Source organism: Anarhichas minor, unplaced genomic scaffold, assembly GCF_050575085.1.
Source record: "Anarhichas minor isolate MPS153535 unplaced genomic scaffold, ASM5057508v1 ptg000010l, whole genome shotgun sequence".
NCBI classification, from domain to species: Eukaryota; Metazoa; Chordata; class Actinopteri; order Perciformes; family Anarhichadidae; genus Anarhichas; species Anarhichas minor.
Genome location: NW_027466456.1, coordinates 4,610,817 through 4,625,739, shown reverse-complemented (window position 1 = coordinate 4,625,739; position 14,923 = coordinate 4,610,817). Strand labels below are relative to the sequence as shown.

Sequence of the window (14,923 nt, the reverse complement as noted above, 5' to 3'; positions counted from 1 at the left end):
GTTACTACTAAATGTCATTTTTTTCTTTACATTCAACGCTTCTTGCCAGGTTTAGAATGAAGCTTTGAAAGTCTGTCTTCATCAGCCTGAATCAACCTCCTTTAATAAATGTAACTCGTCATTGCGCGCCTCCTTCTCGCCGTAGCAAGCGGGAGAGCAAACAGATTTTTGACCGCAGTGAAAATGTAGTTTTTAAAAGGCTAAACGCCAACAAATATGGTTTGAAACAGAATATTATGTTCAACTAAACACAATTCAACAATCCAATGCAGCCACCACTGGAATCTATGAATAGTATAATACTAACAATATTAGCGTAGCCTAATCTTTATTTTATCTGCAACTGTGCAGAAACACCGGGTTTAAACAGTTGCGAATAATGATTCCGAATTTGAATGTCAGCATTATGAATGAAGCCTTGGACTATTCGGTACAGCCCTAACATCTAAAAAATAGAATGTGTCCGTTGACTTAATACGTTTCCTTAAGCTCATATGGTGCAGCGCTTATTTCGGGGTCATGACAAAACAATAGCCTACTTGTTACATCAAGACCAAATCACACATATGGGAAATAATGCCTTCCAAAAAGCATGTGTGCAAACATTTTTAAAATGACAGTAGCGTCCTTATTGGTGTGAGTCAAAGTATAAAATCAAATTGGAGCCTAAAGTCCTGGAATGTCTTTTTAGGGGGGGGGGAAACATTAGGACTATTGCCAGCCTCCCAAAAAGAGCTGGCTGTAGTCCGTTTAGAGTAGAGCCCTTTACCCGGCATGCCTTTCCCCATCTTCCCCCCTTCTCTCCTCATGTTTCTGAGGTCAGTAAACAAGAAGTGTGTGTTTCCCTTTAAGGAGCCCCCACCGTTTGCACAACGGAGGGAGGAGCAGCAGGTCTGCGGAACAGCGGCTGAGGAGGGGGAAAAAAAATCCAACAGGACGGTTTCAAGTCCCCCCAATAGAAACTGTGCCTGATTTGTGGCCAATGTTGGAGATGTAAAAAAAAAAAAGAAAAAAAAAAGAGAGAAAGAGAGGGAGGGAGAGGAGAGAGAAGGCGGAGGGAGGAGAAGGGGGGAGGAGGAGGGGGGGGGGAGGAAAAACACTAAAGGGGTAGCTATGGAGATGGAGCGTTTTCCTGGCTGCTTTCTTTGACAGGTGTTGAGTGGGGCAAAAGTCTTAAAACAGAATCCAGCATGTACGCCAAAGGTAAAGGAGCTGTCGTCCCTTCCGATAGCCAAGCGAGAGAAAAGTAAGTGAATTACGCGCTATACGGGAGGACTTTACCTGCTTATCATAGAGGCGAGGGGGGCATTGGAGGGGAGTCCAACTTTCTAAACTAGGTAGTGTAATTTAAAAGCAGCGTACTGTACAGAAAGTGCGCTCCTCCGTGCGGGGTTTCCACCTTAGAGGTGCGTCTTAAACTTTAGTTTTCCTTAATTTTTACCTCCTGTTTGCACTTTTTGTTGCACGGGATATTTACTAATATTGTGCATTCGTGCAACGCGCGCACACTTCTTGCAACATTTCGGGCTGCAACAATGTATTTAAATGTTGCGATACAACACGCTTTCTGCAGCGTTGGGAGAAGGAGATGAAGCGCGGCTTTTTTGTTGTTGGTTTGTTGCTGTTTTAATTCGTTTCTTTGTAGAAACACGTTTCTGTTTGAGGGTGGAGGTGCTGGTCCCTGCCCGCTCGTCCTCTCGTAAACTTTCGGTTGAATTATTTCGTGTTGTAGAAATAGAACCGGGCAGCTCGCTCGGGCTTATTTAGCTGTGTGCTCTCAGGCGTGAAGCCGGGGCGCTATCAAACCCGGCGATGAAGGGAAAAGTTTTGTCCCATTCAGCAGCCAGACAGCGGTGGTAAACTTTTTTTCTTTTTTTTTTTTTAGTTTTTTTTAGCATCAGCTCACGCGAACGGTGGGAGACATGCTGCCACGAGCATCAAGCTGTTAATATTACAGACTTCTATTACAAGACCAGCCGGTGATTGTAGTATCGCATGTTATTCTTCATGTGTGTGGAAATAATGTAGACAATAAATCTCTCTGTTGGGTGTTTTCAGATGCGGTGAAACTCCATCATTTTTGCTCGATTTTGTGTTAAATGTTCTTCCCCCCCCCCCCCCCCCCCCCCCCCCCCCCACTTAAAAGCACATTCACCAGTGCACGGATTACTGCTTTTGTCTAAAAGATGAAACAAAAAAAAAGCCAATGCAACTTTTAAATGTCACTGTCCCTTGTAGACTGAAGCTGCTCTGCTCTTTATTTCGACGCATGCCTAGAATACTTCCTGCATGGGGCCATTCAGAGATTTGGACCTTTCCTTTGCATCCCTGCGCTTCAGATCGGTGTAGCCTTCCATCACCGTTTGCTATTTTTAAGCACTAAACAGTCTGAGGGTTGGAGGAGTGAGCAGGCATCCCTGCTGAGATGCAATTGTAATCCAGAAAACACTGTCAGGTCCTGAGAGGCTGTGCAGATCCACAGCACCTCATCCATCTGTAATAGAAACAAAATTTCTTCAGAGACTCTCTTGTATTTTTTGATGCATTGCTGTGTCACATTCAATTGATTAAGCTTTCTAGAGATGTGGCCTCGCTCATGTGCTTAGTGTAAGCTTCCTCGAATACGACTTTGCACACTTCTGGTGCCACAAGCGTTTAATTTCACTCTGAATTCACATCCGATTATTGGAAAATTGAGCAGCTCCTTGTGTGTGTCTGTGTGTGTTTGTGTGTGTGTGTTTGTGTGTTTGTATCTGTGCGGAGTGAATCCTAAATGAAAACAGTCCCATGTGGGTGGATGAACAGCAGGCAGAGTGACCTTTGAACCAATATGATGCTTTAATATTGCATATCAACCATCAGCAGACGTTGGGCTGCTTCTACACCTGTTTGTGTAGCGTTGCTTCCTTACTTTTTTATTTTCATTGAAAGCAGTGGATAATTTAAATGCTGTGTGTGTTTTTTTTTTTTTTTAATAGACAGCTTTTAGTTGCTTGTTCAGGGAGTGTGGATTATGTTCCATGTGTTATTGGGAGTGAAATCAGTGCAGAGGCAGCATGTATTTCAAATCAAAGTGTAGGAGGAGGATTAATAATTTAACCTATAAGAAAAACAAGTCTTTTGGGAGCTGGGGATGATGAATGCGTCTGTTTTAAGGCTGCTTGTGAATAACAAAACTCTTGTTTTGTTTGTTTGCATTCATTTCATATATCAGAAACTCCACAGTAAATCTCCTATTCTTTAGACCCATGTTCATATTTAGTTAAGCCTGTATGTGGGTTTGCCCGCCTGCACGACACAGGCCTATCGGTATTGTCCACACATAATGGACGTCGCTTGCCCTCTCCCCTCACCTGTCTTGTCACCCTAACCTGCCCCGCAGGGCCAACACATGTTCCCTTGTAAATGTGGAGCTCACAACAGCTGCCTCGATGCATCACTGAATTAGCTCATATTCATATTTACATATTCATATTATGTCCCTTTACATATTCAGATACTAAAAAGAGGGCGCCCCAGCTTGACTCGCTCTTAAGGGATGACACAAAGTATCACAGCTGCCGCTCTTGCTCAGAGGATTGGTTATCAAGTCATACACTTTATTAAATAAACTATAAGTTGATCATATATTATCTATCTTGGCTTTATAAAGTGAGGTTGTAATCAGTCTGGTCATGTTCAAAGTACAGAAGAAAATAGTTTTCCTTGTGTTCCACAGAATGTTTTTAGCCCATAATGTATGAACTGTTTAAGATTATTATTCTCCTTTTTAAACTAAGTCGCACCATATTGCTGTTAGAATATACACAAAAGTTTGAAAAGTAGAGACTGGCAGTACATGTAATCTGTCCAGAGCCGTGTGAAAGCAATCCGACAACACAAAGGTGTGTGCAGGGCACGTGAGCTGCTACAAGGAAGGAGTTACAGACGGGGATTTTGTGTATTTCCTGCAATGACTTTTTTTTCATACACATACAGACTTTATTACACCATTTGGTTTCAGTTAGCAAGCTGGTGTCGTTAAGATTGACGGCCAGCTGCGGAAGCTTTTCAGGGAAATTGTGGATTAACCTGAGAGTTTCAGAACAGCCAAAAGAAACATGTTCTTCATAATCATTTTTTATCACTTTCTCTTCTAACCCTGAGAAAAGAGCGGAACTTAAACAACTTCTATCGCAGCAGTGATAAAGGCCGGCAACTGCTGCGATGTTGAGGGTGTTTCTACGGTGTTTCTGATCAGCTCCTGGTGTTACGATCATCCTGTAATGATGATTTGTTGATTTCAGTGGGGAGTTGCCAGATTTGGAACAGTTCCTGCATGTGATCTGGTGTTGACAGATGTGCAGTCTGACACTTAAAGAACTTCATAAGAACAAGCAAATGCTCCTCTATAGTTCAGCATGTACCTCTGTGTTAATAGTACTGAACGCCTCAGTTATCAGCCACCTGAAGAGTTTACAGTAGTTTTAAGAAAATGTTACATCCTCAGTCGTGTGTGTGTTTTTGTTTCTTTCCAAAGCCTTGACACCAAGGCTCGAATCCAACTTGTTCAGAAATGCAACATAAAACGGTCACAGGTACATTGCACAATTGATGTGGATTCCTCCACGTAGCCAAGGACTCGCCATACATTCGCTGCCTGGTTTCACTGTCTTAAGTTCACCGGCAGCCGGCCCGAGTGGGGAGTGAAGTGATGTCTTTGCACGTCCTTGAGAAGCGTTATTGTGATCGGACATTTTGTGAAAAGAAAACATTGATAATAATAATGATATTATTAATAAAAGCAGAGGAAGACCTGGCGCCCTTGCGACCAAAGAAATTAATTACGCTCCACACTTTATTTTCCCCAGCGTTTAATTTAATTTAATTTGAACAGGGGTACAGCAGCTTCACTATTGATGTCACCTTATTATTTAGTAACTGGAGCCTCTTTGAAACGTGCACTGATGAATCCAGCTTCCTAATTAAAGGTGCCATTCACACAAAAAAAAGATTTAATAGCTGGAGCAAACATCTCATTTTTTTTAAAAGCACGTTCTTAATTTTCCAAAAGAATCCTGCGTTTGTTTTCTAATCTTCCGTGTTTGTTTACTGACAGTTTTGTGCGATTTCAAGTGTCGATGGATTTGTTTGGGAAAGGAACTTCAAGAACTTCAAGTTAATCAGTTTGTTTTAAACACGGGGTTCTTTACATCCTCCACTCCTCCTCTGGCTCCTCCCACGTATTTACATGCAGTTTAATGGGGATCTTCAGGTCTGAATGCATGGTTTTGATTCTACACAGATGGCTCTGCCATCTGCATTTTACCCCTTTTGAAAGGAGCATAAAGAGCTACGCGCTAACACAGGCAGAAACATTGCACTAAAAGTAAAGAAACCCTTGATTTACCCTCGGCACCCTTTGGCTGACTGCTTTCATTCAGACATGTCAACAGTCAATTAATGCTGCCTTTCGTTAGCTGCTTTGGGTGCATCCGCACAAATCTGTTCGTTTTCTCACTTGAAATAAAGGAGACAGTATAAATATTGAGGCTTCGTGCCTGAAGTTGTTAATCAGTTTGGCGACAGAGCACACAGAAGAGAAGTGTGTGTGTGTGTGTGTGTGTGTCTTTTTATTACAGAGAAAAGCTGCTGCCTCAACAGACAACAGGTACTTAAGAAAGACTTCATGTGTTCCTGAGGATGAACATAGAAAACAAAGGATTTGATTGGATTATTGAGGTTAAAGTTACCTCATATTACTGTCCTCATTAACTGCTGTGGGAGAAGAGGTGATAACAAAACGATGTCAGCGATGTCAATATGATCTCTCATCACACACCGTTAAGGATCCGTCTCCTCTGCCTCTTTTATTAAAAAGACTGAAAAGGAGCAAGTTATCCTCTGTTAAACTCTGAGGTTAGAGGACGTTCACAGGTGAGCGTGTCGATAGGTAGCCGTCACGGAGTCGAGCTCGCTGCTGGTAGAAAGCGAGAGGACTAAATGTTTGTGTGTGTGTCAGTGTGGATTAACCCATGGCTAAAGCCAAGCGTGTTTACACGCGTACTGACACTGATTTGTTTTGACAAAAGGAACTGCCATAACAAAGCCAAGCAAATATAAACCGTGTGTGCAGTGGGAATAAGCTTTAGTGAAACAGCTTCACGGTATTACAGGTGTCTCTAACCGCCATCCAATCTCTCATTCGCCTTCAAGGGAAACATCACTGCAACCACACCCGTTCACCACGAACAGTGTCAGATCTATTCTGCTTTCATACCATGTTTATAAATATTTAATATTTAGGAAATAATATTTTGTGTTTTTTTTTTTTATCCAGCTACGCTTTGTGCTACATTCGGTGCCCCTCTGAATACATAAATGATGCATGCTATCCATGTTTATTCTTTTGTTAAAGATTGTATATGAAAGTGTGTGCCGTAACGAGCCCCGCTGAACCCTCCTCCATCACTTCCTCCGCTCATACCTTACCTCACCCTGCCCTCGCTGCTGAATTATTGAAACGACGACATGAAAGTTAATTTGCTAACTGTCTGTGCTTTAGCTGGCTAAACTAAGCCGAGATGCCCTTGTCTCTGGAGGCGAGCGAAGGAAAAGGGAGGGCTGGATGGGGCAGCCTGGGGCTAAATGTCAGGTGTGTTTCCTGGGGACGAGGCAGTGGGAGAGATCTCCTTGATGTGTGGACATTGAGCAAAGCACTAGTTAGGCCGCACAAGGTTAGGGCCGGGAAGGGGAAGAAGATCGCAAAAAGGTGCATTAGATCCCCTGCAAGTTGCTATAAACAGTTTACGGTTTATTTCTATTTTAATATAAAGTCACTCAGCAGCTTTACATCATGAGCCGCGACATTTAGTCAGCAGTCAAAGTGCAGGTTACATGTTCCTCCTCCCACTCAGACAGATCTTCTTTTCATCTCATGTAATTTGAATCAGAATACGTTATCGTTAAATTTCATCTGCGGACGACTTCAGCCGAGGAAGGAGGCGAGTGAAATGTGTTGCAGAGGAAACGCGAGCCGTGGAGTGGGCTGCGTGGTTGTGGTTTGTCTTGTAAGCATCTCATCTTTTATTCCTGAGTGACATGTGTAACTAGTGCAGAGTTCACAGGGAAGGAATTCAGGTTTACAGTATCCAGGGAGGAAAGAGTTGAGGCCCTGACCTTCAGTTTCCCTCTGACACAGCTCTCCTGTACAGTACAACCCCCCCCCCCCCCCCCCCCCCCCCCCACATGACTCCTTTATCTACCTGGCCTTCCTCGGGCTTTGCTCCATCAGCTCGCCAAAAAAAAAAAAGTCTCCTCCTTCACCGAGCTACACTTACTGCTTCTGACAGAGTAACACAAGGTGTCCCCCGAAGCCTGGTTTGAATGAGTGTTTTTAAATAATGCATTACAGCCGGGGCAGGTGCCCATCACTGAGGGATAGAGCCCCTGAGATCACACCAGGGTCTGCCATGAAAATTTCAGTGCATTACCGCAATGCTCATGGGAATGTCTGTTCGATCCTGTACAGTGAGGACGGGGTATATAGGAGCTGATGCCTGCCGCTGGGTATTTCACACTGCAAAGAGGACCTCATTTCTATATTTTACACCAACAGACGTCTCACTTCACCCAGTACCTGGGAAACGTAAACGCCACCTGAACTGCTCAGGCTCACGGTTACTTCAGTGAACGACCAAAAAACACAAAGCTGAACATTTTTAATCCTATTTTTGCCCTCTCATTGGCTGCGAGCAAACCATGCAAAAAGATAAAATGCAAGTATCGTTTGACTGGAGAAGTTTTGATACCCACACTCACACACTTTTACAGTTTTTGAGTTTGTTTTACTCACTAAAATACATCCAAACAGTGTTTTCGTGTTCAAGGATGGCGCCCCCTTCATTCCTATAAAAGTTGCTCTCTGGGCGTATCCTCGTAAAAACAAAAAAGCTTCCTCAAAGATCTGCGTGTTTGGGCCGATAGAGCGTGCACACGTGAGTCCTCCAACCGAGCCGGGTGAAAGCAGGGGAGTCCATGACTTCCGCGGGCCGAGCCGGAAATGTTAGTGGACCAAATGGATTCAATTCTGATAATATAAAGATCTGTTTTGCGGGGTTGTGACACAAAAAAATGTCATACCCGCTACTTTCCCCCCCCCCAAATAAATGATCCCATTGTTATTCTAGAAGGTGCAATACCCCATGTGGCCACTACACCGAAATTGGGAAACGAAATCTACAGTTAATATTCTCCCTAAAACACTCAAAAATGTAACATCAATCAAAGATATGGCAGAAATAGATGGTGCTCTTTTTAATTTAATATTCATACTTTATTTTGACTGTTAAATGTTTTTTATACAGCATTTATTGTGAAAAGCTCGATAAACTTTTTCATCATAAATATGTAATTTGCTGATTGGATGTAAATGTATATAAAGGATGGACATCGCGTTCACTTTTCCAGACAGAAAATGTTCTTTTCACATTTTCAGACGACACATAATTAAACGTCACTGATCAGTTTAACGATACCAGGAGAGTCACTCCATTTGAGATCAATATTAAAAATTTACAACAAGCAGTTTGCTCCTTCTTGTGACTTCTCACAATCCTTTTTCTGCACACCGGACCTTTAAGTAGTGACGCCTCTTTAAAGAAACACTGACATACACGCTGTAATTAAAAACTCTGTCGAACTATAAATCCTCTTTTATTTTTTTTCAGTGTGTTGACACTACGTAACTGAAATGGGTGTTGATTCAGTTGTATCTGATGTAAGAAGGAGAAACGGAAGAGGCGATAGCATCTAGTGTCTAATGCGAGTTGAAACTGGTTTGGACCAGCTGTAGCAGATCGTTTTCTTACATCAGAGCAGAGGGTTGTCAGGATATTGCAGTGAAATTCAGTGGTATCTTTGAGGAGATAATGAATCAGGTTGCTCAACTGTGGCTCATTATTGATTCATTCAGTATCAACTCAAACATCATACCTCTGTGTCTGCTCTGGCCTTGATGCATGTGATCAGCATAAAAACAGTCGCCCTCCGTACATGAAAAAGCACGTCCACTTTGTGTCAGACACGGAGACGGTTGCATACAGATGATTTTGGGCTGTGATGTCTGTCCAGACTGGTCAGAGTGAGAGGTCCATGTCTTTCTGCAGCTTCATGTGTAGTCCGATGAGGACTCGGCAATATATATTGAATATCTGAGATGATCCTGGTGGGTTTAGTTGCAGACACAGAAGAATAAGAGGACAACATTGTCGTTATTAAGTTGTTCCTCGGTGGAGTCTTGAGTCGGGGCCAAGCTGCTGTAGACTTGATCACCTTCTTGTCTCACCAGGGATGAGCGGTAGCCGAGTTAAGGCAAAGATGGTGACAAGTAACAAGGATAAGTCAGCTGTTAAGAGAAAGAGAGAGCCGTGATCTGGTCCCCCCCCCCCCCCCCCCCCCCCCCCAAAGAAAATCACACTGTGAAATGTAAATGGTTCAATTTTAGTGGATCGGGTTCAGAGCAACTTTCTGCCCTTTTATGCTTCTTCAGTTAAGACATGCCTTTGTTCAACATTTGGGAAATACACGTATTTGCTGAGAGTTAGATGAGAAGATTGATAACACCCTGATACCTTTACGTCAACAGGACACTGTTAGCTTAGCTTAGCATAAAGTTTCAAAACCGCTCTGTCTGAAGATAACAAAATGCAACAACCAGCACCTCTTAAGCTCATTAATTAAGAATTTAACAAACGCTTGTTTAAGTCATTTTAAAGACAGAAGTGTAAAAACAGACCCATTGTGCGTCTGCGAGGGGTTATGTGTTGGACCGTTTCTTAGCCGGGAGCAGTGACTTCATGGAGTCTGCTCATCTTGTTGCCAGGCAACCAGACTTTTACTTGCGATGTGAAAACATTACATTGACTCTTTGTATCAACAAATCACACAGAAAAATGTCAAAACTGGCACAACTTGTCGTATAACAGTCAATTGAAAATAAATTATTAGTTATAAATAATAATTATTTCTCGTTGCATGACTGAAGTGTTCAAGTGGCCAATAGAGTACAGTCGGCATTATTCTCCTTTCAATGACAGTTGCCACCATTGATACATGCTGTGCTGTATTTAGCCATTTCAAGGAGAAAGCGCCATTTTTTAAAGCTTGATAAAGACATTTTCTTGTAGATATGAACCCACTGAGAGTCAGTGATGTTGGTGTTTTAGCACGATGTTTGTTTGTTGCAGTGTCTCAATTCGGATACCTCCGTTACACTTCCATGTAGTACGCTGTGTACACTATATGTACTTCTTTGCGCGAGGTGGACAATCTCAGACCGTCTCAGCCATTTTCACCAGTTTGGCGGTCCGTCGCCTTCAGCTTCGTAGCCAAGATGGCAACGATTGAGGGTGAGAAGTGTTCCGCCTTCCACGCTCAAACGTTTTGACCGTCGTGAGCACACCATCCGGGTACTCTCAGTGCACTGCATTTTGCCATACTTATACTTCTGCACTCAGAGTAGCAAGTGTAAGTACGCAAGAACACAAATTGAGATAGAGCTTTTGAACCAAATCTTGTCAGTATGTGAGATTTAACTCCAATTAGATGCTCATATTGCTCTACTGTATGTCTGCCGGTTATCTGTTACAACTTGACAAGCCAATATATTTTTAATGACTATGTTTCTGTGAGTTTGTTTAAGTAATATCTGTTATATCTGATGCATAAAGCATCAGGCATCAGCATGTGCGTGAGACCTAAAAATAACAGGAATTCAACAAGCAGCCCGGTGAATCCGACTTCAGCCACGTCTGAGGATATTTTTCGTCTCCTCTGTCCGTGTTTCCCTCGGTGTCTACACTGTCTTGTTTTCAGCCTCTGTGCCTCAACGGCAGAGTTCCTAAAACCACAGGGATATGGCCGAGTGCCACGGAGGCTCTTTAGCCCAGAGCTGCAGAGCTTTACATCACACATTTACAACCCCTCCACAGTGTATAAGATCCCCAAACTGTGAAATCTTGTTTATCCAAGCGCCATCTAAAATGACACCGTGATGATTTTCTGCCAGCTGTGCACGTGTGTGGGACTTACGTTGACGGGCTACTTGGAATGAAACAAGTGTGGCACATTTTAAGGATGAAGAAAGAGCATGACCTTGTTTTTTATTCATTTTGTAAACTGACACCTTTCTCTCTCTCTCTCTCTCTCTCTCTCTGTTTTCCAGGTTAGCTTTATATGTGTACGAGTATTTGCTGCATGTCGGCGCACAGAAATCAGCACAGACCTTCCTGTCAGAGGTAAGACGTTCTTTCAGTTTGACTTCCTGTTTCTAAAGCGTGAGTGTGGTTCCCCCTCTATTGTATGACCAGTAATGGAATTCACATTATAAGTTGCTCTGGGTTCAAGCAGCTGTTGAGCAATCTCACTGAAAATCTAAGACAATACTAATACATCATGAGCCAAGACTTGGTTTTTTTTATCTACTGCTGCTGAGCAACAGCAATGTTCTCTTGAGTGTTTATTAATTTGGGACAATGTAAACATGGCATCGGTTGGGCTACTAAATATGATTACCCGCCCTTCATTATTAGCTCTAATTTGTCATCATAAACATTACTTAATTAGAGCAGTTTGACATATTGTGAGCATGTGTTGCTCATTTGATAAGCAAAGTAAAAATCAAGTTTACCTTTTAATATTTGAACCAAACACGACCATGTGTCGCAGGTCTGCTGTACTTATTAGTCTCATTTTAGGCCCCTGAACTGTTGAAGAGGTAATGTCTCTAATGTGTTGCATCCTCTTCCTTAATGGACATCCTTCCTGCTAATGGTCCCGTGTCCAGGGTTGGACAACACCTCTCCTGCCCCACTGGCTTTATTCAGCTCCACTTAATACACTCCCCAACGCTGAGAGGGCTTTAATAGCAAGCAAAGGCTGGTCCATATTATTCAACTTTAATACTGACAGTGTTTATCTCTCATTTCATCTGGTGAGCTCAGTGTAGAGTCGCATAGAGATACTGATGCATCTGCATAAACTCACACTGCACACCCAGAAGTGAGAGTCTAGTGAGCAACAGGCGGTTCAGCTGATCATCTGTAAGAGTGCTAGCGAGAGGCTTTGGTTCATTTTAAAGTTGAAATTAGTTTCTCTACCAGTTTCTTGTAAAAGGCAATGTTTTATCTAGAATTAAAGGAATAGGTCAGCATTTTAGGAAATGTGCTCATTTGCATTTTTTATTATTCTATACCACTCTCATATCTTATATATATATATATATATATGTTTATATATATTTAATATGAAGCTAAGGCTAGCCGATTTTAGCTTAGCTTAGCATAAAGACTGGAAACATGGTGAAAAATTTAGCACTGACCAAGTCAGTTAACATATTATATCCTGTTACTTTAATTCGTACAAACACTGAAGTATAAAAAACGTTTTTTGGGGCGTTTGTCCTGGACTTTATCTCGGTCGAGCACAGTTACTTCCTGGAGTTTTGTCGTCACCGTGAAGTAGCCAGGTAACCAGTGCTGACCCCTTTTTTTCCAGTCTGTATGCTAAGCTAAGCTAAGCAGCTACTTGCTGTAGCTCCATATTTATAGTGCAGACATGAGAGTGGTTTACATTTTCCCATCTGTCTCTCAGCAAGAAAGGGAATAAGAGTGTTTCCTAAAATGTCAAACTATTTATTGAATGGGTTGCACCTTTAGTTAGATGGTGATAGAGCTTTTGTTAGGTTTGCCTATAACTGCTTCCAACCACAACCATTTATTTTATGTCTTACTTGGCCTGGGCCACAAAACAAGCTGTAAAAGAACTGTCACTATCAATGCGATCATTTTAATCCCTAAAAAAAAAGTCATATCTCTTCCAGTTGAGTTGAAAAGATTTTTGCAAAAATAAGAGAAAACACATAAAAAAAGAACATATCCCAAAATCACTCTTGCTGGGACGTGGATGTATCAATCAGACAGTAATTGGTTGCCTTAGTTTATAGTGTGCAGGCAGGCTGCCGGCAGGGCGGGCAGTGCTGCTGGAGGCCGTCCCAGCTGCCAACAACCACGGGCGGACGTCTAAAATATGAAGCAAAGATGGGGGGAAAGCAGCACAGGGAGATCAAGTGGTGGGGCTGCAGAGAGCCTCGCTCATTGCAGAGCCCTTGTGGGTGAATATTCCCTCCCGGAGATTGAGCGTTATTGGTGAGCTGCTGGAAAGGGGTGAAGTTCTGGGTCGCAGGCAACCGGAGGCACACACAGAGACCCAAACACACATTTAAACGGCCTCCAACAAGAATTTAAGCAACATCTCCACAGATGGGGATTAGAACAACATACACGCAAACACACACACACAAACAATCCATGTCCACGAGGCATGCATGCAAAGACTGCTAAGTCAATTTGACGCCAGTTCTCTCAAAATGTTGCGCCTGCAACCGTATATTGCTAAATGATTTTGTTTATTTCAACCACAGCATCGTTTGTGTTTTGCTGTCTTATACGGTCGGAGTCGGTGTATTTGGATTAGACTAACGGTAAACAAACACAGCAGCTTGACCGTTCACCTTTTCACCTTCGTGCAGCAGTAGAATGTACTCTCACGAGTATTTGAAGAAAGGTTGCAAACGGAGATGATTTGTTATACTCATCTACATGTTCGGTTACCCTGTTCGCACTCAGTCAACGTTCTCCAAATCTTTCTTAAAGCACACAAAACCTGATCACCCTCTCTTGGCTTTGATTTCTTTCCTGTAATCCTTTCGTTTCGTCGATCATCTGCCGTTTTTTTTGCTTCTGTTCCTCTCTATTAACCTCCTGTTAAACCTCCTCACTGTTTATTCTCCTGCTTGTTTCTCCACGCTACAGTGGCTGAGTGCCCTCAATGAATGCAACTAAAGAAAGCGCCTGCAAATGGAGAAAAAAATCTTCGAAACAAATTAATGCAAATAAATATAACGCACTAAATTCAGAGAGATACACATGCATAAGGAGCATAAATGCACCGCAAATATAGACGCGCTGCAAATCAAATACAACACAATAGAAAATCGTTGAAAGCTTTGATCTGGAAAAAGCAAGTAAGAGGACTATTGCTTACTGATTATCGATTAATCTGCCATTTAATCTTGATAAATCAATCAATCATTTTGTCTCTAAACTACCGCAAGATAGTAAAAATATACATAATTTCCCATAACCCCAAGGCGATGCATTGAAATAGCTTGTTTTTTTCAATTTGTATTAGTCTAAAACCAAAAGAAATGCAGTTTATTAAATAAATGACGAAGAAAAGCATCAAATCCAGAAACTTGTACATTCTTTACTCGAATTCTTACTTAATAAAAATGACTAAAAATTACAAATCAACTATCAAAATAGTAGTCTGTTGATAGAATCATAGATTAATTCAAATAAACATTGTTTTTATTTTAAAAACAGTTCAAGATGTCACGCTAAACGTGTTCTTTGCAGTGCATAGAGATCACTCAACCTCCGCACCTATGTACCTCTCAGTCTCTTTCTCTCTCTCTCACACACACACACACACAAAGAAAAACACATAAATGTTTCAATAGATAAGGGACTTCTATCCTCGCAGGTAAACTGAAGGCCCACACACTCACACCTGTTCATCTAATGAGAGCGCTATCACCTGGACTCTCCTACCTCAATTAGCCTCTGTTCCTCTTCAGTGAGGAGCACGCACACACACACACGCACACACACACACACATGCTCATATTTATTGTATACACACAATACACTTCTGTCCCCGAGAGGACTTTGCCACTCTATGCTTTCCTGCACAGTGCAGCACTCAGCTCTTTAGCAGCATTAAATCAACAAGCCCAACCCACCTACGGCACATCACATCACTACAAACTGCACTGGGGAAATCTATAGAATAGACACTTCAATAGAAATCTGAAGCTAGGATC

General features: G+C 42.2%; 1 protein-coding gene across 2 annotated transcripts in view; it reads left to right on the top strand.

Annotated features, from left to right (window-relative positions):
- Positions 1-891: 891 nt before the first annotated feature.
- Positions 892-14,923, top strand: part of ssbp4 (single stranded DNA binding protein 4) — an 87,266-nt gene continuing 73,234 nt past the window's right edge. The window contains exons 1-2 of one of the 2 annotated variants that reach the window (XM_076087702.1): positions 892-1,246; positions 11,204-11,276. In XM_076087702.1, coding sequence (XP_075943817.1) covers positions 1,191-1,246; positions 11,204-11,276 — 129 coding nt within the window. In that variant the 5' untranslated portion in view covers positions 892-1,190. The remainder of the gene's footprint in view (positions 1,247-11,203; positions 11,277-14,923) is intronic. The other variant, XM_076087703.1, reaches the window with a different exon arrangement.